The 26,450-nt window shown below is 36.7% G+C and overlaps 2 protein-coding genes across 2 annotated transcripts in view; one reads left to right on the top strand and one right to left on the bottom strand.

The window, feature by feature from the left end:
* stk17a (serine/threonine kinase 17a) overlaps positions 1–17,437 on the top strand; it is a 42,011-nt gene extending 24,574 nt beyond the window's left edge. The window contains exons 3-7 of the mRNA XM_088643382.1: positions 10,406–10,550; positions 10,994–11,120; positions 11,820–11,868; positions 12,704–12,883; positions 14,354–17,437. Of these exons, the coding sequence (XP_088499508.1) occupies positions 10,406–10,550; positions 10,994–11,120; positions 11,820–11,868; positions 12,704–12,883; positions 14,354–14,663 (811 nt within the window). The 3' untranslated portion in view covers positions 14,664–17,437. The remainder of the gene's footprint in view (positions 1–10,405; positions 10,551–10,993; positions 11,121–11,819; positions 11,869–12,703; positions 12,884–14,353) is intronic.
* On the bottom strand, positions 16,429–26,438 carry coa1 (cytochrome C oxidase assembly factor 1). The gene is made up of 6 exons (XM_088643385.1): positions 26,304–26,438; positions 24,285–24,348; positions 22,394–22,490; positions 20,427–20,578; positions 19,370–19,446; positions 16,429–17,946 (listed from the first exon to the last, which is right to left on the bottom strand). The coding sequence occupies exons 3-6, from the start codon at positions 22,485–22,487 to the stop codon at positions 17,823–17,825; spliced, it is 447 nt and encodes a 148-aa protein (XP_088499511.1). The 5' UTR covers positions 22,488–22,490; positions 24,285–24,348; positions 26,304–26,438; the 3' UTR covers positions 16,429–17,822.
* Positions 26,439–26,450: the final 12 nt, after the last annotated feature.

Genomic DNA, 26,450 nt, shown 5'->3' with positions numbered 1-26,450 from the left:
TGACTGGATTTAATGCAGCTGTTTTATTTTGGTATTATTGGCAAATGCTGCACAACAGAGGTCTCACATTAGTCTGCATTTTGTTTTATACTGTGTTTTATACAGTATGTGCGTGCCCTTGATGTCTTGCCCATTTGCTGTAAGCCTAGCTTGAGCGCCACAGTAAATCTGCTTTTAATTAAACCATAATAATGCCTAAGGCAGAAAGCATTATTAGGGAGATAATTGATTGCTATGATGGATTAGAATGCAAAGTCAAATGTAAGAGGACTTTGCTAGAAGCATAAAGGCAATTTATTTGCAGGTATGGCGACTTTAATTGCCATTCTTTTCAAGACAGTTTTAACAGAAAGGAAACCATATGGTCTAAAGAGGCTTAGCTACTGCAGCAGCTGTGGTGGCTAAGATGGTGTAGTTTCCTGGTCTTGTTTATATTTTATATTTTACAATGTGCTTTAAAAATGCAAATGAAGGTGTTGAATACCAGAGTGGGGAAAAGCATGAAAAATGTGAGACGGAGGCTTTTTGGTGGCTGCGAAGAGATTTCCTTCATTTAGGGTAGGGCATGTTCTCTATTGCTGTTATAGGTACGAGGTAAATAATCAAGAGATACAAACAGCTAAAAATGGTGTTTTAATCCTTTCGTACTCCTAAATCTGTTGCATTCGTAGTCTCTAATTTCCCATGGGTCATATAATCCTAATGGATTGGAGTACTTTCCACAGAAAAGAGGAAGCCACTGCTCTGCCCTGCAAATGTGAGTGCACAACATAAACTGAAATTTAATAAAAAGGGACTTAGCCCGGGACTGAAGTGTTCTCCTGCCAGTGGCTTTTGTCAGTATTATTCGAACAGATAATACTATGCTCTTGTACTTTGTGGGAAGTAGAGCAGAATACATTTTGCTTTTATGATGGTCTATCACGTGAAGTAAAAAAAAAAAGTCTAATAGACTCGCGGGCACATTGATAGCTTATGGACACACTGTTTCCTTTCTTGGGGGTAGGGAGATGTGAATACAATAGGGAGAGGAGGAATTAGCGCGTTTGCTCAATTAACCCACTGCAGGCAGCTCTGAAGCAGTTTTCCAGGCAGCACAGAACTATGGCCTGGTTGCAGTGGTTTTCCAGCTGGCGGTTCATTATACCACTACGCTCTCCAGTGGCACGTGAGGGTCTGGACCGTGGCTTGTAACCGATTTGGCCAGAGGGGCTGAAGGGTCTGCTGTTCAGTCACATTAATCACATTAAACCAGAGCTGCAGTTATCGCCTTAGCTTAATTGACATTGTAATATTTTCGTGCTTCCTTACAGTAATAAAAACACTTACAGTCTGTTTATTATACAGTAACAGCAGCCAGTCCTTTGGCTTTGGTGGATAATTAGCCTAGAATCCAGAATAAAGTGTGGATTACAGGGCTCAGGGTTACGTGGGATCAAAGTCTGACCTACTGCATGGGGCTTGAGTTAATCAGAGCGCCTAATTAGGTTTTTCAAATTTGAAAGAGATTAAATACAGTATTGTGACTTACTGAACTAGTAAGTCAAATTTCCAATATTCTCGATTAGGAGTTCATAATATAGAATTTTTTTTACTAAATTTGTCTTTCTCTCTTATATTTTGTCTCAGTCCTACTTTCTTACAGAATTTGTTTAATTTTTATTGACGCTCTTCATGTAAAATGAATGTTGTTGGTCAAGATGAGCTGCTTATGATTAGTACTGTAGAAAACACAGTAAACAATGCTGTGTTTTAAATCATCACTGTGAGATAACATACTTAAATATCAAAGACATTTGAAATATAATTGAAAATTATAACATTAGTTTTTTGAAGGGCAGCTTTATGAATATTCTTTCTGATATTTTGTCTCAGTTCTGCTTTCTCATTCAGTTTTCCATTTTTCTTGACACTCTTCACGTAATTGAGTGAAAATTACAGTCACTGCTCAAAACCTTTGCAGCTGTTACTGAATAATAGTTTGAACAATGAATGAAGCTTGGCAACACAGTGTAACACACAGTTAACAAACATCGGAGATATTTGAATGCCATTTCATTCTTTGTTTTCTGCTGAGGTAGTGATGATGGCAATGTGTGTCGTGTTTGGGACTGAACTGCACATTCCATTGGCTTCACTACCTTTCAGTAAGATTGAGATCAGGGGATAAGGGAAGGAGATAAAAGTCTGACTCATGCTCCTTAAGCCACCCACAATGTGTCTGCTTCTGACACTGTCTATTTGACATGGGAATCCTGATATTATGGTCAATATGTGAATAATAACAGTGTTGCAGTTCGTTCTCTGAACAACTTAAACACTACTTCTGAGCCCTTAGCTGTCAGGGAGCAGTTCTTTTTATCTGATGGAAAACAGAGTGGGGAAAATTCATTATATACTGTATAATTATAATTCATTTCATTTTCTTATAACCCTCACAGTTTAACTTCTAAAAAAAAAAGTTTCAGAACGTAAGAAGATTCTTCTTACCTGTGGTAAGATTGAGATACAGAGTGATTCTATTCACCCAGGTATGAATCTTATGTTTTGATGTTGAAACAGAATGACAAGTCAGACTAGAACCTCTGAAACGTATCATCCAAAGAAAACAAATGTCATATCCCTGCTTGTTCAAGTGTATATTTCTTTAACAAAAAAGAGTTAGGGAAACCAGGATCTAGAATCTGCAGTGGTAGGGCAGATGGTTTGGTTTTTGACTTACAGTATGTCACGCACATGTTATGGTGGACTGTGTAGCTTGTGGGTTGACATTTAATTAAATACAATTCTACATTGAGGCTTCTATAGCTTAAGAAGAAAGGGCTTTTCTTTAAATGATCAGGATTAAAAATGTCCTTTTCCCTAATACTGATTCCAAATTTAAGAAATGTGTCCTGTAAATCAATTGGACCATAGCACTATAAAGACAACTGCTGCAACTGACCCCCTGTAGGACAGTGCTTTTTGTCACAGAAATCCATTAGTAGTGGATCGGTAAACACAATATGTTGTTCTATATATAATGAGGAATATACCAGGTAGGGTTACAGTATAATGTAGAGGACCCTTCTAAATCTTTGTTACAGTATGCTTAATGCATAATACCTACAGTATACTGAAGAAAGTAAACTAACGACTTTTCAGATAAGAACGTAAGAAAGGTGAGTCAGGACCAGTTTGGGAAGTCTGTTCCAGATACTGTACCTACCACTCAGTAAAGCAGTGTTTCTTATTTTCAGTCCTACATTAATTTCCTTTAAGTTTCCAAATATGACCTTGTGTTTTTGTTGCACTACTGAGTTGGGTTGAACCAATCTCTACCTTTTAGGATTCTGGATTAAATCTCTTCTCAATCGCATCTGTTCTAGATTTAAGAGGTTTACAGTACCACCCTCAACAGTCTTTCTTCCTTGAAGTCGAATGTTATAATATATTTTCTGTGAGCAAAACATTAAACAGTATTTTAGATGATGTCATGCCAGTACATTGTAGATCTCAAGCATAATGTCACTGGTTTTGAATTCCACATGTTCTACTGTATATCCAGGCGTTCTGTTTGTTTTTTAATGCTTAATGAGAATTTAGAAGAATAGAAGAATCTACACCAAAAACAGATCTGTTTTACGTGTAACTTTCTGCAGCTCATAAATATATGTATAGTGTACTGTATGTTCCTACTACTAGTGTGGATCACTTTGCCCTTATCAATTTTGAATTTCATTTATCAAGTTTAATCAAGTTAGTTTAATCCATGATTTTGTCTTTTTGTAATTCCTTTGCCACTGTTTTTGTGTTTGCCACTCCCCCTATTTTAGGATCCTCAGCAGATTTGACTAATTTGCTAACTATACCAGAATCTACAGTAAATCGTTGATATGAATCGGGAAGAACAATGAAACAATAATGAAACAATAAAACAGATCCACACACCACACCAATAATCACATGGGCCAAGTTAGAGGTTATCTCCCTTTAGATCATAGACAATTTTATGTTCAATAACGAATTCTCAGTCCATGTACAGTTCCCTGCAAAAGTATTCAAACCTTTGAACACTCTAAATCCATCTACATGCATTGCCTTGGTTTCCATTGGGTTTTAAGAATCAGCCTTTTATTAGTGACCTTATCAAACACTTTCTGGAAATCTGAAGATATCATATGTTTTAATGTTGTCTAATGGTTTTTAAAGCTTGTTCAACGAATTCTAGCAACTTAGACCTTCCCTTTCTAAACTCATGTTGGTTTGTATCTTTCCATGACATTACCATTAATAAAAGTAAGACTAGTTGGTCTGTAGGCTCCTGGTCCAGTTCAGATGTATCAAAATTGCATTACTGCTGGTGGAAATTTAGACTGGCTGTCTGTGTGAATGCTGCTTGAAGCCCACACCAGGACAGCTGTTCTGGGAGCTCTGTGACATTGATTCCTCCATTGATTTAACTCAGTGACACATTGTAACATGTATTTCTATTTAGGCCTAATGATGTAGATTGTATTGTACTGTTGTATGGTATTTTTACTCAAAACATTAACTGGTGATTATTTTGTAGTTCATGAAACGTTGCACATTTTGCACAGGAGAACTGGAAAAGGAGCATGGCATTTAAAGTTTTTGTTTTTGATTAAAATTTAAAAGGTTTTTCTCATTGTTGCAAATTTGATCTCTTAGAATTTAGTGTGAAGCTAGAAGCTGTGCACCTTTCACACCTTCCACACAAATCCATTGCAGACATTTCAGTCTCTTAAGTCCAATCTGAAACACCCCCTACCCACTCTGACATTTCCTTTTGTCCACCCTTTTGCCTTATTTATATTCCTGCTCTCCCTTATTCTACCACACACCCCTGAAACTTTTTTTTCCTTTCCTAAACAGGGTAGTTTAGAATAGTTAATCAAACCTATCTAGCCTAAGTATCTACCCATGCATCACAAATTATTTCTAAGGTTAATAAGGGAAACCATTTGGGATTCTTCCACATGTCAAAACTGCTGTTTTAGTACTGTGCATGAATAAGAAAAATAGCTCTTAGATTATACCATTGCATGATGGTCATATTACGCTACATTTATGGATAAACTGCCCAGTTAAGTTCATTTCTGAAGGAGTGACCTAGTTATGAATTTGCTTTTTGTACATTTTTTTTCTTCTCCCCCTTTAGACACTTGTGTTTAGATTGTAGGAGGCTGGCAGCACATTACTATAATTATAGTCTTCCAAAATAAAGAGGAACGTCTGCAGTTTTGTGGGCCTTGGAGAGTGCAGGGAGTGAGAGCAGCTCTGGAAACAGTGACTGGAAGCAGAGGAACCTCTGCACGTGTGCTGTCTGCTGTTCCACAGCAGTTTAAAATTACCAGGCTGTGGCCCAGCTGTGGTCTTTCTGCATAGAGCATCACAGGCCTGCTCTCTGCCTAAATAACTGGTTTAATCCAGTCTCTTCAGTTTAGTTAAAGGATCAGATGTGAAGTTCTTAATATTTCACAGTAATGGTTTTTCAAGTACAGAGCCGAAGGTAGCCCAAGCTGTTCAAGTGTTCATGTGGCCAGTGTAAGTAAAACAGTGTTTAGTTTCTCCGTGTGAAAAAAGTTTCGATACGTAAAATCAGTTCACTGTTGTTGTCTATTAAAATATTAATATGAATTAGTAATTGCAAACAGTAAATTAGTACTATATTGTAAATAAGATAAATAATATACACCTTTTTGGCTCATTGGCTCATGTTTATAATAACTACAGTGAAAGCTCCGTTTTCCTTCACATGAATGCCTAAAGCCCTATATCGAACCCAGGATTTTACACTAATTAATAAGTACCTGGTACTGCCACTGACTATGGACTATAGTCCTGCTGTTGGACACATGACAGGAACTTCCTGTGGGGCAACCCCATGTAATTCTTATGTGTTACTTTTCAGTGTCACCTCCTGTCAGTGAAGGAGAACTGCAGGCTTCAGCCTTGAGCAGGGCTGCCAGTGCCATTTTCTGCATAGCTGGGGGCACACCATGCCTTCATGAGGTTTACCAGTCTACCCTGTTTATCTGAGTTGTGTGATGCAGTCAGTACTCTGGATTTCAGAAGTCGGGCTCAGAAGGTTTAATGTCTTCGTAGGCTTAACAATCTAACATACAGAAGATTATGAAGGAGAATAAGTTTGTGCCATAGGTAAGATTGCCTCTTCCCAAACTTTAAAGAATTAAGTTGAATTAAATTCCATGCATAAAAGTAAAAAGAAAAAAAAACACATCTGCTGTGAAGGCCTCAGGTGTGAGGGAGAGAGAAAAAGTTGCAGAGATAAACCAAAAGGACAGAATATGTGAGAACTGCCTTAACAGGTCAAAAAGAGTTTCCAAATAAATGGAAATCAAGATGGAAAAAATGTAAAAACCTGAAATCTGTAAATGATTGTAGAGGTTGTAGAAAGAAATCAATTATTGAGAGCTAGTAAAACTTGCCCAGTGTAAGGTTAATTTTGAATTCGAATATAAGAAAGGTGTGTAAACAAGAGGGGGGCATTTGGCCTATCTTCCTTATTTGGTAGTTTAGCAGCCAAGTTAACGTAAAAGCTTGTTCCAGACACCCACCACACTAAGAAAAGCAGGGTTTCTTATTCTGTGTCCTAAATGAATTTCCCTTAAGTTCTGTGGTAATTTCATTTACCAAGTGTCAGCCCAATCCATGATTTTCTGAAACTCCCTTGTCGCTGATCTTCTGCTTTCCATTCCCCCTGTTTTTGTGTCATTTAATAATTAAACTAGTTTGGTGTTATAATGTAAATTGTGGATATTGGATTGTGGATCAGGAAGAGCATAGGCCTAAAATACAATAAATCCACACCAGTTAGAGGCTATATCCCTTTAGATTACACATTGTTTCCTGTTTAACTAGTTCTCACTTTTTCATGTTTTGTTAAGTTAAAGCTTGCAGACACTTGGAAGTAGCTATTAATATTTATTGTGTACACAACCTACTGTACAATACACGCATTCAAGCCAAAAAAAAAACAACAAAATGAAGTACACTAAACTGATAAATAATTGTTTGGCTTGTTAAGGCAATTTTGTGCACCTAATTCATTTAAGTGCATATAAGTTATTATTGTACAAAGTTACCTTAATGAGCCACACAGTGAGTTGAGTGACCTCTATTTGTGTGCTATAATAGTGGTTCATATGATTTCAGAATAAATGCACCTGTCTTATTTACTCGGGTAGTGAATTTCAAGTAAAGATTCAACCATGAGGACCAAGGAGAACAATTTAGGTACAATATAAAGTTGGATAAAAAGGCACAGATCAGGAGAAAGTAATAAAAACATTTCAAAGACCCTTATTATCTCTTTGAACATGGAGGAGTCAATCATTAAGAAGTGGAAGACACCCAAACACTACCTAGATCAGGTTACAAACTTGAGAAGGTGGAAACTGGATAGGTATTGCATGCCCCCGTGAGGCCAACAGTACCTTGAAAAGATTTAAAGAGTTCACTAGCTGAGACTATAGAAAATTTCCTGGTTCCATTACACTGTTTACTTCTCAATGGAGACTTGTATGGAACAGAGAAGAAACATCTCAGATCCCCAGAAATGTAGCAAAAGGTTTACTCGTCAAATTAGACAAAACTGTGATTTTTGGCATAAGTGCAAAGTGCTACATTTCACACGAACCCAACATTACTAAATGAACACCATGGAGGTTCTATAGACTGTATATTACAGTTCTGTTTCTCATCAGCAGGGACTGATGGGAACTGAGATGGAGCAAAGTACTGGCAAATCTTAGAGGATAACTTGCTTCATACCTCAGTCGGGAACAAAATTTCACCTTTCAGTAGGAAAATGGCTCAAAGGCCTGAACTGCACTGGAGTGGCTTAAGAGTAAGACAGTGAATATCCTTGAGTGGCCTAGTCAACATTCTGACTTACACCATACTGAGAATAATGAAAGGAAGGAAAGATTAGAATATTATCTCTAGTCTTTTTAGTCTACAATATTTGTCCATAAACAATCCTCAGGCAACTTAAGAGAGTCCGAGAAGAATGGACTAAAATGGCATCAAACTGTAATGCAAAGTTAGGACAGACTTACCCAAAAGGACCCGCCTCTGTAATTGCTCCCAAAAGTGCTGCTTCTACCAAATATTGAGCTGATGGTTTGAATACACCAGCAATCAACATATTTTTTTTTCTGAATACATTTGCAAGGCACCATAAGTACAGTGCATACATTAGATTCTACATTCCCTATATTGCCATACATATCCTTAGATTCTCACTGCTTTTAATTTGAGAATCAACCTTTCACAGGGAATCTTATCAAACACTGGAAATCTAAAAATACTGTGTCATCTGTTTTAGTACTATCTAATGTCCTTGTGATATCTTCAAAGGTTTAAACCCATGTTGCTTGTCTTTGTTTTCTAAGTATTCTTCAGTTTACCTCATTTTAACTTTAACATAAACTTTCAGTTTATTTTAAACTTCAGTATAGCAGATGTTAGACTGATTGGTCTATAGTTTCCTGGTTCAGTTCTGTTCCTCTTTATGGGGATTAGTGTTACATTTGTGATTATCCAGTCTGTGGGTAGAGCTCCCATTCTAAGACAGAGCTGAAGTATCCAAGCTGGAATATAAAGAAAATATTTAATTTCTTTAAGCATCACTCAGAAAATACTTTCAGACCCTGGTGATTTGTTGTTTTTACCATTCTAGCCCCTCTAGAAATTTATTTGGAATCTAGTATTTGTAAACATAACATTACCTAGCACTGCTGGGGCCTGATCTATAACATGGAGCATGTTATGGACATCTATTGTAAACGCCTGTGTAAAAATTCATTTAGCATTTTATCTAATGTTTATTATCTTCTATTATTAATCTGCATAATATTCACTTCCTCTTCTACTGTAACAGTAGTTCTGTATATTCCTTTTCTATTTTACTCAACATGAAGTGCTTTTTCTTTCTTCTGATTTTTTTCTTAACGCCGTTAAACATGTTTTCCTGCATGTAGAATTCACTGTTTTAGGAATTAAGTTGTTTTGAATCCTTTTTAAAGTACTGTATAACCATCCATGGCAGGTCCTCCTTGACCTAGAGGACCGGTGCATATAGTGAATGCCTGTACCTTTTCTCTTTTTGACTGCTCTCTATCCTGCACTCACACTGAAACCATCATAGACAGCTGAGAGACAGTTGCTCTGTTACACCATTGACTTCTATTGAATCTGATTCTGTCTGTTCCTAGTTCTCTGCTAAGCTCAAACTCATTCCTGCATAGTCTTATTTTTCTAAAAGTATAAACCCTAATTTTAGATTCACGTTTCTGAGATTTAAAGTATACATTAAAAGATTTTATGGCCACAATTTTCCAGTGATTCTATCACATCTATTGCCCTAATTATATCCTAGTTCCTTGAAAAGATTAGGTCAATAAGTGAATTTTGCATGGTTGGTGGTTATACAAATCAGACTCCTGATTTCTTTCTGGAAAAATAGTCCTGGAATCCCCATAAAAAGACACAGACAGAAAGGTCAGTGTAATTGTGGCTGCGAGAAGTAAAATGGACTATTTTACTTCTCTATTAGAACTATTAGCCTGGGGAAACCTTTAAACAAGCTAATAGTTTTGGATTTTTTTGCTTTTTTACTCTTGAAAAGTTAAATTTAAGATAGGTTCAGTTAGTGCCTTTTAATGCTTTTTTGTCTACAGACAAGCAACTTACAGTAGGTGCAAACTGTACCAGGGGTTTCTTACTTAGTTAATAGGTGGTGGGAATCCTTAACATCCTATAAATTGGATTTGGGATGGCTACACTGATTGGTGTCACCACATATATTAATCACACTGCTGTTGAGGCTATAGTCTTGTTTTGTATGCAGGATGTCTTAGAGGATTACACCAATTTTAATTAATTTGTCATTGAGAAATTAAGACTGTCTTAGTATTCTCTTGCTGGGTTACATTGAGTTTGTAGGGGTAACTGAGGGGTAATAGAGGTTGTGTTTTAATAGGTGGGTTACTTGTAAATTCAGTGACCAAATTGTTGGCAATCTACTACATTACAGAAGTGTCAACAGGCCATAGATGTAATTACCTGGAATTACCTGCTTTTATTTCATGTAATTTACAAATACAGAGAAAAAACAGCAAATAACATGAAAGATTTCCTGTTATTTTAACAGATAAAGTATCAAATAATAGCCATTGTAGTGAATGATGATTGTTTTCAGCTTTTGACTACAAAAGCATTGCCAACAATGACGAGTTCCTGACAGTTTTCATCTGTTTCAAAATTCATATTTTAATTCTGTTTTTTTTATAGAAATACAAGATATAAGCGGTTTTTGGATGCCTTTTCTCTTGCTTGCTGGCCCTGTGTACTTATTCTTGGTTTTCTCTGTTGCTAGTGCTGCTGGTGGTGAAATATTTAACCAGTGCGTGGCTGACCGAGATGAGGCCTTCAAGGAGGAGGAGGTCAAGCGACTCATGCGGCAAATCCTGGAAGGTGTGGCTTTCCTGCACAAAAACAACGTGGTCCACCTTGACCTGAAGGCGAGTACAAACGTGTATATTCTGCTTATACAAGCATTAGGTAGATGCCCAAGAGTGGGTAGACGCAAGAGCATGCAAATCCGGGTTGCAGAAATGTAACCCATGTCTGGTTATTGAGTCAGTGGTTATTGAGGTGTGGTCCTGCCTATAATTTGGCTTACCATCATGTCAGAATGATTCGATATGGTGCCATTTTCCTTTACAGGTCCGGGGTAATTGATACTGGACTTCACAAGGCTTCCCCTTTTATTATTTTACCAGCTTTAGTTGTTATATTAATATGAATGTATTAATATTATTTGCAGTTGTGCAGCGGTTTCTTGAAAGTTGTGTCAACCACATACTGTAGCTAGTTTGTTTGCTCCACATCCACACAGCATGCCCCTTAACAAACCTTGATTTTGCCTCTGTTTGTTTTTTTACTTTTTTGTCTCTTTTTGCAGCCACAGAATATTCTGCTGACTAGTGCGTCCCCTGTGGGAGACATTAAGATTGTGGATTTTGGCCTCTCTAGAATAGTGAGCAGTAACGAAGAGCTGAGGGAGATCATGGGGACCCCCGAGTATGTGGGTGAGTTTGAAGTGACATCATTCACTGCTTTTGAATAAAGCTGTCTTGTACCATGTCAAGCACTGCCCTGGTGTTTGTTGTAGTGGACAGTGATATCATTATTGTGGCAATGTCCAACAATGTGGAAAACAGAACTGCACGCTCAGCTGTGCTCACAACTGCAGCTTGTGCTCTTCACTTTGGAACTGAGGCAGACCTATTTATCTAAACAGGTGGTTTGACTTCTTAAAAGGGGATATTAAGATCTGAAGTGAATGAACAGTGGAGAAAACCCAAGTAGTTGGAAATAGTCTTATATCCAGGATGGTGTTAGTTTTATGTTTAACAGCCATTGTACACTCACTGCAGTAGCTATTCAGAGTGGGTGTTGCAGGACGTCATTCCTGAAGTTGTGAAAGGAACACGGCTTCAGCTCATGCCTCGTTTTCACAACAAAGGAATGTTTCTACAACCCTTACCCCAAAGTGTCATGTTGCTTAACTATGGATCCACACAAGTTATTTTGCATTCTTTTTCTTTAAGAAGATGTCTGTAAAATGCCTAGAAAAAGTTTTTGTTCAGTTTTCAGATTGTTAGTACGGTGTTTCAATACAGTATGTAAGGTGTTTGAAGCTATGACAAGAAATAGTTAATTACAAATTAAAGGTCCTCACAAATTGTACATACAGTAATTTTTAACGTTTTTTTTTTTTTCTACAGCTCCTGAAATTTTGAATTATGAGCCAATAAGCACAGCGACTGACATGTGGTAAGAAACATATTAAGCTTTTTTGATTTGTATCACATCTGGAACCTTCATAAATCTTTCAATATTTTGGAAAAACTTGAAATTTCTTTCATTATTTTGGCAAAAATGCATATGTTTATGGGATAATTTAGTCTTTGGTATTGCAAAACAAGTATGGAGCAAATTTAGATTTAAAAAATGCATCCATTTACTCAGGAGTTTCATCAAGTTTCAAATCAAATTGCATATAATGCAGAGTCATTAAATGTAAATTAAATTGTATAAGAGCACTACTTCCCAGCCTTGGTCCTGCAGGAACATTGTATCTTTTGTTTTTTTTATTCCAGTCAAGTTCTTACAGGCTGCTAATTGATTTCAGTTTTCTATTTAGGGAATATTTGTATTTCTAAAGGTTCTTTCAGTTTTTAAAAGATCAGATGGGATTAGTAATTGGTGTCAGCTCTGTACCATTTTCTGGGTTTCAAAACTGCTGTCATTCAGGTATGCTGCTGAAATGTAACCAATTGGACCTTTGCAAATGGAAATAACGCTGTTTTGGGCATCTTTGAATAATTCGGTCACTCTTTGTCTGTTCATCAATTTATTAACCGGTAAGCTCTGTTTACTCAAAATCAGCAGGCAGAAAGTTGAACTTGAAGTTGGATATTTTTGACACTCAGGACTGACTAAAAAAAGTTAAATAAAAGTCTAAGAAACACGCAGATCAGTTACGCCAAATTTAGAGCTCAGTTGGAACACCAGCAGACAGTCTTCCTACAGGACCAGGTTTAGGAACAACTGTGATAGAGAACATCTAGTGTTTGCTGTTCCAGGTCTTTTCTTTTCCCCCTCACAGGAGTATCGGTGTTCTGGCCTATGTGATGCTTACTGGGACCTCTCCTTTCCTGGGAGATGACAAGCAGGAGACCTTCCTCAATATTTCTCAGATAAACATAAGCTACACCCAGGAAGAATTTGAAGGGATTGACAAATCTGCTATTGACTTCATGAAGATGCTTCTCATTAAAGAACCAGAGTAAAATACCTTTTTATTACCTTAAGTTAACTTTAATTCACGTATTGGGATTTGTATATTAAATTACATTTAAAAATTACATTCAGTTTTATATGTCTCTTCAACAAAAAGATTTGAAAAAGATATGTTTTTTAAGGCAACCTTTTAAACTCAATATACAGTATATTGGTATTAGAAATGCAGGAACAGTAGCTAGTGTACAGTATTACAGAATGGCATTCCTCTCAACGCATGTCATTCACAAATCAAACACACCACTCTGAATGTGCTAAGGAGCCAGGAATTCAAATTACTACATTATTATTCAAGATACATAACTGGAGGGTGATTAGCTCAGTCTGGCAATTTGTATCCGTGATGATTTGCTTGTTGTGGAAGAACATAGTATACAACATGAACATCAGTGTTATCTCCTTATAACCTGATCTCATCGGGTCTTAGTTAAAGAATGGGCAACCTTTAAGGAAAACTAGGTTACAGCTTTAAATGGTATTTTTGAACCAGAAGGAAGCACTGTTTCCTCCAGAACACAATTTACAAACTAGTGCCCCAGTGTGGTGATCAGGGACACTGTGCTGCAGGAGATGCTGTCCCTTGAAATGTTAAACCAAAGTCCTTACTACTTGGTCATTTATGATCCCGTGGCACTGTTTCTACCAGTGTCAACCCTAGTGTCTTAACTCAGTTTAACTTGAATAATTTGGCCACTCTGAAGTTCTACTTAATAAATTGATAAAACAGTTTTTCACCTCTCTTCCTGGTGTACTGCTGCTGGTGCACAATGACTGCCACATCTTCTAGGTTCATGCTGCATTTCGGAGCTAAACGGAGTGACTCCTCTCCTGTATGTGCTGTGGAGTGCCCAAAAATTAAACGGACTGTAAAAATGTAAACTATTATTACTGCAGAAAATGCCCCTCATTTCGCTCTATCAAAATGTGTCCTTGAGACGTGTTCTCCTTTGTACATGTACCATTTATCCAATACAGAGTTGAGGAGCCTATCCTGGCAAGCAATGTGCACAAGGCAAGATACACTCTGGGCAGGATGCCTGACCATCGCAGGGCACACACAGACACAACCACTAACATGCACACACTCGGGGACAATCTTCCCAGAAGCCAATTCCAATGGAGGAAACCCATGCAAATGTGGGGAGAACATACAAAGACCCTAGGTCTGGAGTTGAAATTAGGGCTCCAGTGTTGAGGCAGCAATGCCACCACTGCGCCACCTAACCGCCCATTTGTATATGAACTAAATTTCATTATTCCAGTGGAGTTTTCACAATATAGATGTTTGAAAAGGCCTACTAACTTTACAGCCCCCCTGGAAATAGCTGAGCAGTTCTCCATGCAGAGCAGAGAAGGAGACCAAGTGAGACATTTGTGTGCTTTCGTTAAGGGTACAAAGAATACACATAATGATAGAGGCGTACTGTAGGTGAGTCAATCGGTGTTCTCATTGCAGGGCCAGAGCCACGGCAGAGCAGTGCCGGCAGCACCTGTGGCTGCAGCAGCTCCATGAGGACACAGCGGAGGCGCTGAGCTCCAGTGAAGGCTCCTCGGAGGAGGGCAGCCCCCTCTCCCCGGCAGGAGAGGCCGCAGCACAGAGCCAGGTGGCAGAGGAGCTCATAGTCATGGCTGCATACACCCTCGGACAATGCCGGCAGTCGGAGAAGGAGAGCATGACCCCTGATCAGAAGGCCATTTCCAAGCGCTTCAAATTTGAGGAGCCATTCAGCACACTGCAGGAGATCCCAGGAGACTTCATCTACTGAACTGCTATAGGAAACCAGGGAACTCAAACTAGAACTTTGTTTTACATTCACCTCGAGATTTGACTACAAACTTTTAAGCCAAACTTTTGTTTTTGTCTGTTTGTGCTGCTTTAATTGGTAAGTTAAAATAGGACTGAGCCTTGATGTGAAGAATCTTTTTGTGCCATGCTTGAGATGAAATGGCGTGGCCCATAAATGGAGCCACAGTGTTTTGTTGTTGTTTTTGCCACTTCTTATTAAAAATGTTATTTACCTTAAAAGTATAAACTCGTAAAAAGGTATATGTGTGTATATACAGTATATATAAAGCTGAACCTAATATTGTTTTTATAGACTGTTTAAATAAAAAATTAAAATGCAATTGCACACATTTATCCCCAAACTATTGGATCCCCACTATCTAGCAGTCTTGGGCTCGAATTGTTTTGAAGCAACACTTGCATATTGTTGTCAACATTTCTGCTATTTACAAAACAAGGCAATAGGTTTGACAGACTTCCAGAATCATGCTTTTACACAGATTGATATTTGTCACCTTTAGAATTAGCCTTTCTTTAAGGTAACAGTGACTGAAAAATTAAACCTTGGCACTGTAAATAAACACTAAGCTCTAGTGCTGACGTGGTTTATCCCTTCATGTGAGATTTGTAGCCTCAAAACTATGATGACTTTTGTATTTATGACATTTTTCAGCACGCCTTTCACTTTTCAATTTTCACTTTTTTATACATTTTTTGTTTTTTTGTCAGATCAATAAGAATGCTGTTATAATTATTATAACTTATTATAACTGGTATATTTTTAGACTGAAAAGGCAGTCTCTTGTGCCCTTTGCTAACCTATGAAATTTTCTGAACTGAGGAATTGAGCCTCTTTATATGCCTTAAAAGATAATATTAAGTAAAGTTTCAAAATTTTTTACATTGCATTGTTCATTTTTTCACAAGTCAAGCTGTTTGAAAAGAATATTAGCTCTTGTTAATTAAAAGCGTATAGAAAACAATACAAAATGTTTTCTTAATGCCATACACATACAGGTGGTTGTAGCTGTTTATACTTTTAAACTCTTATTGAGGTGGGCTGACAATCCAAAAAGACAGTGCCAACAAATGAAGACATAAAGACAGTTACAGTCTATATTTAAGTCAATGTGTAAAAACAAATAATAAAAAAAATGATTACTTTAACATAAACTAAAGTTTTTAGGTTACATACAGTAGGATTTATATAATGTAAACATGAATTACACACCTCACCTTTTTGCAGTGACATTGAACTCTTAAATGGCTTATCTTGGGGAGGAGTGTTTACATTTGCAATTGTCATTTAGAGATTTACTTTTATTTAGTGTTCCACGAAAATGCATTAATCTAATAGCTTGTTCCATCCCTCCTAAGCTTTAGGACCTTTTTCAAATCTATAACTGCTATTTTTTTTAATGAAATTGTACATTTCACACAATGCAACACACTAGACTACTTGGAGATTTAAAAAAATTATGAACCGCAGCTGTATATTTTAGTGTATTTCAGTATGAAACTAAACACTGGGTACAGTGCTTCTGCTTTCAAATTTAAATAGAATAAGTGGTAGCTAACTCTCAGATTCTGAAACTGTACAAAATGCCTGATGAATTCTAGCAGGAGAACATTAAAAATGACCAAACTCTTAAATGTAAGCTTGCCTCTGAATTGTGTCTAGAACTAATGTTGCATTTTCCCACCTGGAATCTACAGTTTCCTTGGAACTGAAAACTAATCAAACGTTTTTCACTTTTCACTGCAATTTTTATTCTTTTTCACTGTAAAAAGGAATAATTAATTACACCCAAATCTTAGATAACAGAAACGCAAAATGGTTTAATAGATCGGTAAAATAGCTGACATGAAAAAATAGTACTGTAGTTCAAGGCAAAGCCAGGAGATTGCTTGCAATGCAATGTGAAAAGTACAATCGAACAGCTGCACTCAAACATTGTAGCATTCCTTTGGTTTCTGATAAAAACAAAAAGATTTCACTTTAATCGGTTTTCAGCAGATCACAGCTTGTACTAATTTGGTACATGATTAATCCTTGGATTCCTGTGACATGTTTGTTTTTCTTTTTGAAATGCACGCAAAAAAACAAACAACTGGTTCAAAAGCTAAAGAAGTAAATGATGAACAAGGTATATTTAGTGAGTATTAAACTTCAGGGTCCATCTGTTGGGAATGCTGTGATAACCTTCACAACAGTTCTCCCCTTCTCAGGGATGTTACTGTACAGTACATCAGAGTGCAGCTCATTCTTCTTCATAACATCATGACTGGAAAGGCAGACAGACCTGATCCACAATTGCAGACAAATCAAAAGTCATTTTAACAAAACATCTAGTGAGGCAAGACATTTAGTGTTCTTAAAACTCACAATCTTAGCATGAACCACAAATAAACATGAAGAAACTTTTGAAACATAATTTTATCCTCAATGTTTGATGACATTCATAGATGTTTACTAGTATTGTGGTAATGTTTTACATTATCATTTTTTTCTGTTAATAAATTACATCTGTTTCTCTGAATCTAAAAACTTTACCAAACTGAAGTTCTTGAGAATTGCAACACTTATATGTGGTAGACGAAGCAGTGCCTACAACCATGGTTAGTTTAAAATTCATTAACGTCTTTGCTCTAACTGATGGTGTTTTTTTTCCTTCCTGTACCTGTTGTATTTTTACTGGCAGAAAATGTAAAAAGGTGTATAGAATTCTATAAATAAAACATATCTTAACATGTTTTTGCCAAACATGCTTCTTTCATACAGAATAGCTAAAACTAATACTGTACTATATTGTGAAGGATAACTGACAGTCTTGAGTTTTGGAGTACCCTAATTAAGTTCAACTTGGCAATGTCATTTAAATGTCAGACCAAATTACATTGCTTGGACTGAATCTTGTTAAGGTTAGTTACACCACTGCCAATGTACAGTACAAGATTCCCAATGAGGAGATTACAGTGAAACCTTGTCGTAGACCCCAGCAGAACAGAAGCAGTGTTAAAATACTGCTGCGGAGCTGCAGCATGTCCTGGGGGAACACTCCCTGAGTGCACAGGGAGCAGCCATACTTTCCCATGTACTGTAGCACAACTTGTGAAGAGCAGTATGATGCTTCATACATTAAAAGGAAGCGCCTGTTGATGGGTTCTCAAAATCCATATCCCCTGGTTCAGCCTTCTCAGTCTCAAACACTGCAATCCTTTGGCCATTGTGGAGATGCAGTACAGCCTCCTGCAGACACCACCTAGGATATTAACAGAACAGACTGAACGCCAAGTCCGAAACACGACATACTTAAACCAATTCTGAATAAAGGTACTGAAAATTTCCCTCACTGTCCACCAGTCTATGTTTTTTTTTTCAACTCAGCTCCACTTGTTGGTGAAAATGTACTTAATCTTTTTATTAAGCTGAGGATCACACACAAAGAAGACCAACAGCTTTAATCCATCACTGCCGATCCATTTGTGCTCTATTCGGTATAGGCTCTTTCTGAACCACTGTGCACACAATTGATTCAGAATTGCAAACATATTTGTGTTGACAGCTTCTCGTTGAGCACTACATTCCAGCACAATCACTATGCCTTTTAAAAGCTTAGAAATAAAAATTTTTTTTTTAACTATATCTTGACTTTTTATAACCCTTTTGGCATTGACTAAAATAACATCTCATGCTTTCATTTAGATGTCACCTACTGTGCACGAAGAACTCTTATATTGTTTGTCCAACACCTGTAGAGATCTGTAACATCTTGTTGGGACCCTCCATCTTGATGCCTACCTAGCTCTTGATCAATCAATATTGAATAATCGTGGCATCACTGTGTGTGAGACAGAGGCTTCAATGTAAATCATTCCACCACATTAAGGCAGACAGGATTGCTACAGCACACTAAGGTCAGATGTTGTTGGTTCCATTGGTCATTCTTCTCAAACGATACTGAAAGGCAAATTTAAAGTCTTTCACAGTGCTATGTACATGCAAGTGTGGAAAAACTACTGGATGAGCATTTTAAATGCTACGTTTGGGCCCTGCAAGGTTGTTGTGATGTTCACGATGAAAATGTAAAGCTAGCAGGTAAGCAGTCTACTTAAGGTCAATATAATCCACCTTAGTCCCTGAGTGAGACGCATGGAAGCCTTCTGTCTTGACTGGTGTCCCGAATCTTTCCTTTATTCTTCATGTTAAGCTGCTGTGCTGTCTGTTATTCTGTAGTCAATCATTTTAAAGCACACACCCTTAAAGAACTAGCATTTTGTGTGTCTTTTACCCTCCCAGAGGGTGGCTTTAGTCCTGCCCTTTCTTCCCAGTTCACCATGAACAATTCAAGTCTGGGTTCAACCATCTGCTTCTCACAAGAGTGAGAAATACCGAAATTCCTCAAGGCATGTTGCCTTACTCCCAGTGCATGCTGCATTATATTTTTTTAACCTTGCCAACTTTTTAACTATTTTTTTAACCTTGCATCCCAACTTTGTTGTTTGCGCTCTACACAGCAAACAATATGCAGGATTTATTACATTGTTGAAATTTGGCACATTTGGTTCAATGTACAGCATACACATGATCAATGAAAAAGCATACCATATGCTATTTAATTTCATGAATTGAACAAACTCTGGACTGAGCTTGTGTGTTTTGCATTCAGAAAAAATGTAACCTACTTGTTCAAAAAGGTGTCTTTAGTTGAGGAAGTGTAGAGATAGCCTGAAGATTTCGTGCCAGACACTGGAATTTTGATCTGTAAGAGAATATAAAAAATGGATAAGACCAATATTATCCATGTTTAAAAATACTACTCCCAAAAGAAATGTACGGAATGGCAAAGCGGTATATTGTGGAGATGTAAAAGATAAAAAAAGAATAGTGTGTACACAATAATCACCCAAGTCATCAACCAGCCTACTTCCCCATTATATCACATGACTGGGAGTGCAGGTGACAATACAAAATACTGATATCTGTACCTCACGGGGGCTATTGTATTGATGTAGAAAGCCTGTGGAATGTTATGTTAATTGGCTCCCTGCACTGACCCACATGTGTCCGGGATAGGTTCCCAATGTGATAGAGATAGTCCATCATGTCCCTCACATGATCATGGCAAATTAGCTGACCATGAAAGAAGATTAATCTGGTGCAAAAACTTTCAGACTAGGTTTGTAGTCTGGGATTGATGTCCTGAACTTGCCACATTGTTGATGTTATTATTGCATATTTGTTTAGCATGATTCAAGATGAGTAATATAATATAATATTATTAAATATATTAATAAAATAAAGAAAATCAAATTCACATTAGCTTGTAAATTTGTACTGTACTGTATAATAACATCTAAAAATATTACCTACAGCTCATTATAGCAACACCTTTATATGATATACTGTATTTATAATATATAATTACAGGTATATATTATATTTACAGTATAGCAACACCTGAAGAGATCTGTATCATCTTGTTGGGACATTCCATCTTGATGCCTACCCAGCTCTTGATTAATCATTATTGGGTAATCGTGAACAGTGTGTGAGACAGAGGCTTCTTTGTTATGAATTTATGCCTTTTCAATTTCAATTTATGCCTTTCTTGGAGGTAAAACAAAATGAATCTTCCACAGAAAAATAATATTTATAATACATGTAAATTAAATATGTTTTCTTTTTTTAAGGACGCTACTAGCAGATGTAGTAGTTGTGGAGGTCCAGCCTTGAACTGACCTTTGCGCTGACCTTGTCCACCCTGTTGTGTCGGTCAGTGAGTCGGATGCTGTGGGCCTGCAGAGGTGGCGCCCCCAGGGACCCCATGGCTGACTCGTGAGTCCTGAGCTGGTCCATCGCCAAGCGATAGTAATCAGACCTGGCAAAATTTTCTTTAAAAAACGCAAAAAAAAATAATGATGAGCTGCAGAAAGCTGAATCCAAACAGAGAGTCTTCCACGGTTTTGCAACAAAATGGAAACTACAAATGTATTTTATCCATACTGCACACTTAGGTTCAATAAAGCGCATGCTGAAGAGGTTCAGGTGGGTAGGTGCGTCAGCATGTGTAGTCTGCAAAGGAACAAGTAATAGGTTTATTCCATGCTGAAAAGAGACGAGAGAAAACACAACGTTTCGGCTGTGAAGCCTTCTTCAGGTGTGTCAACAAACCTGAAGACCTTTCTCATGACAGTTGGCAGCCATGGAGAACACAGCCAACAGTCACTTTCTGCCTGGGCCTCTACAAGATCCAGAAGAAGACTAAGACTGGGTACCTTCCCAATATAGTAACATAGTAACTTGAGAATTGAGGCCTGAAGCTTTTTAAGTTGGAAAACCCAGATTCAAAGCAAGCAGAGTCAAAGCCCACAGTCTTAAAAAGGGCTAAAATGAGATGTCTGACCAAAGGAAAAGCAAGGTGGTCCAAACCTAAATCTACTGTACATCCTTTCATAACTACTTACAAAGAAGGACATAAATGTAGAAATTAACCTCTTCTTCTACAGTTTAGTTGTTTTTAATTTAATGGATAATAAAATAATAAAATTGTGGTAATACAGTTTCTCTAGCATAGTTATCAAGTACAAATATTAAATAGACAACTGACAAATGTAACTTTTGAGTGACCTTTCAAAGTCTGCTGTCAAACCCTGGTGTACCACTTAGACACTCACACAGAAAACTGAACTGTGGCTAATTTGGGTTGTTCTGTATTCTTAAACTTTCTGTAATGAAAGTTTAAAACAAATAAGTTGAATACTATAACACAAATCAACTCATCAGTAATAACTGTAGAAGTATCAAAGGCGGAAACAGAAAAAAGTTTATAATAAAATGTATCTGTATATATTAATGCCAATAATTACAATGTAAGATATCATAAAGCAAGGCAAAGTGAAACATAAATCACATATACTTGTGCAATAAGGGTAAACTCAGTGCCTATATGTGCATACTCACAATTGTAGCAGTTACTGCGGTAATTCTTTATGAAGAAATTCTATAAATTCCCATTTACATATTAATCCTGTGGTACCTAAAATGTACAGGGCATTACTTTACAAATAAAGTGAAAAGCTAAGTATTGAGACGGTGAAGTCAAATTTGTCATTTTTCTGGGTATTACTGAATTTTGTATTTCAAATCAAAAGATTATATAAGGCAAAAGTACAGAATGTAAGTTTCTAATTTCTGGATATTTATGCATTTTGTTTCATACATGTTAAACCATGTTGGAACAAAAAACATTTTGTTTTCAATCCCACTCAATAACAGGTCAGCATAAGTAGGAGCACAAATAAACTTAAAGTAAATTATATTAATGTAAATTCAATATTCATTCTGCTGTTGTCATCATCAGTTACATCCTTAATGTAGCCAAGGCTATACATTCACAGCTCTTATGTAATTAATGCAACATGGCAAACCTGAGCAATTAGCAACAAGTAAGCCATTGGTATCAAAAGTTAGCACTGAACACAACAAAGACATTATTGTAACATGGCTACATATGTAAATCAAAACAATATCCAGAAACAAAAGCTAAAATTCTTATTAATCTTCTGATCACAAATACAAATTTCATTACTACACACTAAGCATTTCTGTTTGCTGTCCCCATACTTACGGTTTTCACTGTACCAGTGTTCTCAACTTGGTTGTACACTAAACTTAAATTAAAAGTGCAAACAAAGCAACACACTTACTCTGCATCAGGTAATACATCATGGAGCAACTCCCTCCTGTCACTATGGTCATAAAGATGGCCATTTGCTGCAGACTGCTTATTGAAGCTGGCATTGCCTTTTAAGTCCCCAAAAGAAAATACACAAGATGTTAACCTATATAAAATATTTGGAAGCACCTCCCAAGATCCTCTTTTTTCTATTTTATTACCCAGTTTTAACTGTTTTAGGTTTACCTGTAAAGTTAAGCAAAATATAGGAGACACTATAATAGTACCACAGGGGAAAGACAGCAGAATTAGCCACATAATAAGTCATAAACTACTTGTAACTTCTCAACACAGCTGGAGGGTTTCAAATGCCTCTCTAGGCATTTGAAAGAAAGAAGTTCCATAGGTCTTTTATCATTAACACCAAAAACATATTTGCATTTGTCTCAGTTATTATTTATGGATGCAGATAAACGTTTCAGGTTAAAGAGTAGAAAGAGCATCTCTCACAGCACAAAACTGTTAAAACGTTGTTGAGAATTCATGTCACTGCCTGTTAAAGCTTTAGAGAGCACCAAAAAAATGTGTTGGGACACCAGACGAATAGACACCAGTGTCCTTAAATAGATCTCTATAAATCCATAAACACTGGTTTGGGCTCCTAAGGGCAGACAAGCACAATGTCACCTTAGTGCAAGCTGAAGACCTTGTTAACCAGACATTTGGATCCGCCGTGCACTCCAATATTACAGTAAACCTTAAAATAATCCAGCCCCTTCCCAGACAGTGTACACTTTTGAAAATGACCTTCGCATAGGGGAGCTGTAAATGCAAACTAATAATTAGTTCCTGTCCCTGGACTATCTCTCCTCCCTGTCTTCTGGGTTAATATGTATTTACAAATTTCATGAGACTAAGTAAAGGTTCCCCCACATATCTTATTTATATCTTATATCTTAAGCATGCAGAAGAAAACTGTCAGGGTGTTTCTACCTGTGGACACTACAGATTCAGCGACTGAGTCACTTACTGTTCAACACCACTTACCTCATTATGTCATAATCTTTATTATGTCATAATGTCAGACTTCATTATGACATTAAGGTATTAAGGGAGAGATATTGGAAAATATCTCTGGTACTGATCACCCTAATGAATTATCATTAACTATACAGGTTAAAGCAACTTTTTGCATTTTGAATCTTGCTTTCTAATCAGTCTGTGTCTACATACCACGCTTCTTTTTTCATATGATGGACATATATATTGTATGTGCATGATATGCACATACCACATGTTAGGAACTCTTTATTGTAGAGGAAATTTTTTAACCATGTGTAAACCCTAAAATTGTTTATATATTACATGTACTAATGATATTGTGAAATATACAGTTATTAAAGATATTTAAGAATTCCTGATGGTCACAACTACGATTTGCAATTTGGTACTGCTGTTAGTGTAAGAAATAAAAACGTATTTGACATTTAACTTTACAGGTATTAACCTTATTAACTTGACAGTCATAGTGTGGGCCATATCCTGTTTAGGGCCACTGTCCATCATATAAGCTCCACTAAACAGATTTTTCTACGTTATCGAGCAAGAACAAATGATAATGATAAAATGAACATCCACAGAAATACAAACACACTTTACAGTTGAATGTTCTTGTGACATCTGTGTTTCTACTCCAAACACAGAATGCTTACTAAAATGGCTTCTTCATTACTCAATTAAATTGCTTTCCATATTAGAAAAGACGACATTATCCTGCACCAAAGACTGCCTGAAAGCTTTGTTTGATGAAACACCTGACTGCTCACTAGAAATGAAAAAAATATATTCTCAAGGAGGAAAGAGGAATTCAGTTCAGAAGAGGATGATAAAGAGATTCCCGAATGCCAGCTAGTTATGGTTACCTTGTCTGGTAGCTCTACAAGTCACAGATTAAAAATAAAACCCAGATAACGTTTTCGCCTGACCCTGCAAAGAGAAAAATGCATGAATAAAAAAGATACTGCCAGATTAATTACTGTAGTGTTAAACTGAAAGGTTATATCTCTTAACCTAAAATAATTAAAAACTACACACTGAAAGTGCAGGTTTCAAATTGCTTGGACCAACACACAGAAAACAATGTTTACAAACAAATGCTTAAGTTGTTCTAAAAACCTTTGCATGATATTAAGTATATTAAATTTATGCAACCATCATTAAAAATGACAAGCCTCTGTAGAAAAAAAGCAGGAAGATAAGTTCAGACAAAAAAGGCGTTATGTTACGGAAGAAACTAATAGTGTCAACCTTTATTATACTGTTATGATGTACTGCCATCTAGTGGACAAAAATACTATTGCTGCCGCAGAACATGTTGGGTTGGCATTGTTGGCATCAAGAACAGATACTGTAGAAAGCCAGATAATATTGGCTAATAATAATCATGGTTACATGAACATGAAATGTAGCTACTACCCAGTGGAAAGTGGCCAGAGCACATGTACTGAAGTTATCTAATCAGACTATGATAATCTGAGACTTGTTATCCTCATAAAACAAGGGATATGGAGTAGAAGGTTCCTGGTGTAAATGGTATTTTTAGATGCAAGAACCTAAATTGGGATGATTGCAACGGTTTGTAAGAACTAAACTGGAAGATTATCTCTATGGCAATAAGCTTAGAGTCAACATGGAAAATTAACAGAAAACAGAGTAGTACAGAAATAATATCATACAATTGAATCAACGGCTGTTAAGTTACTGCCTGCAGCTCCTTTAGCAAATCACCTGTAATGGCTACATGGACACAAAGTTTTCACTGTATTAAGCATAACCGCACTACTTGCATATACTGCATACACCATGGACACATAGCAGCTCTGCTCATATTGAGTTTTATTCAATTTCTATTACATCTATAATTATGTAACCTTATTTTCATAACCTCAATTTTGTGATTTTTGTGTTTTTGTGATTTTTGTGATTCTTGTGATTTTTGTGAGCTTGCAGAAAAGACATTTCATTGCCAGCAACTACTGCTGCACGCTGTATTTTTGTGCATTGGATAAATAAACTTTGATTTGATTTGATTAAAAACCTTACCATTCACTTGTAAGAGTTAGGTCAGAAAACTGTGCACAACTAGCTTCAACTAGTTCTTATTCACTAATAAGGAATTGCACAATTACCACCTCTTATCTGAAGACTTTGTTGTCTTCAAGCAGAAGATCATTTAAAATATACAGGCATATTTGATCACTAAAAGTAGTCATTTAAGATGGGACAAATCTTTCATCTTTAATATATTCTAGCACTCCACACCTTCCAGAGTGGACAGATACAGTTACCTCCTCCTGCCTTTTTTCTTTATAAAAATAGATAGATACAGTAGATCCCCCTTTCTGCATCTTTGCCTTGTGTCCATCCAAGAAGATGCCCCTTTTTCTCTTTCTCTCAGGACTTAACTCCCTTCCCCAGTGACTAGAATGTAAAAAGGGCAATTAACCTCCTCCAGTCTATTTTTCCCCACTCCTGGTCGACACCAAACTTGTTTCACCACTATACCAATATCACCTACTGTGGGGTAGGTGAAGTGTTGTATTTCTTACATTTTTAGCGCTGAACATATTGGATTTATACTGTAGTAAATGTATACTGTAATTCCGACGTTAGAGCTACGATAAACATTTTAGTATACCTCATGTTAAATGTAGTATCATCTTATCAAAGATCAATATTAATGTGACACGGTGCAATAGAAAATGATCAAATGAATCTTGTACAGAAGCTGGACTAGATATGAGTTGTCTGCATCGTAATTAATTTAAATTAGTTTTAAAACGAAATAAACGGAATTCACGTTGGGTAACATGAATTGTGCCTGTATCAAAAAACAAAACTTGTCAATGAATAAGTGACATTTAAATCGCACAGTGACTTACACAATTTTTTTACACATCCTCCAAAGGGGCAGCCATTTTAGTCTTGAATGTCATATCTTTATTAACAAGAAGACAAGCTAAGTGGTTAACATGAGCACAACATTGGGGTCAGTTTTCTTAACACTAAAATATTTTCACATCCCAAAC

Source organism: Lepisosteus platostomus, chromosome 8 (assembly GCF_059453375.1).
Source record: "Lepisosteus platostomus isolate fLepPlt1 chromosome 8, fLepPlt1.hap1, whole genome shotgun sequence".
NCBI lineage: Eukaryota > Metazoa > Chordata > Actinopteri > Semionotiformes > Lepisosteidae > Lepisosteus > Lepisosteus platostomus.
This window is presented reverse-complemented; position numbering and strand designations above follow the sequence as displayed.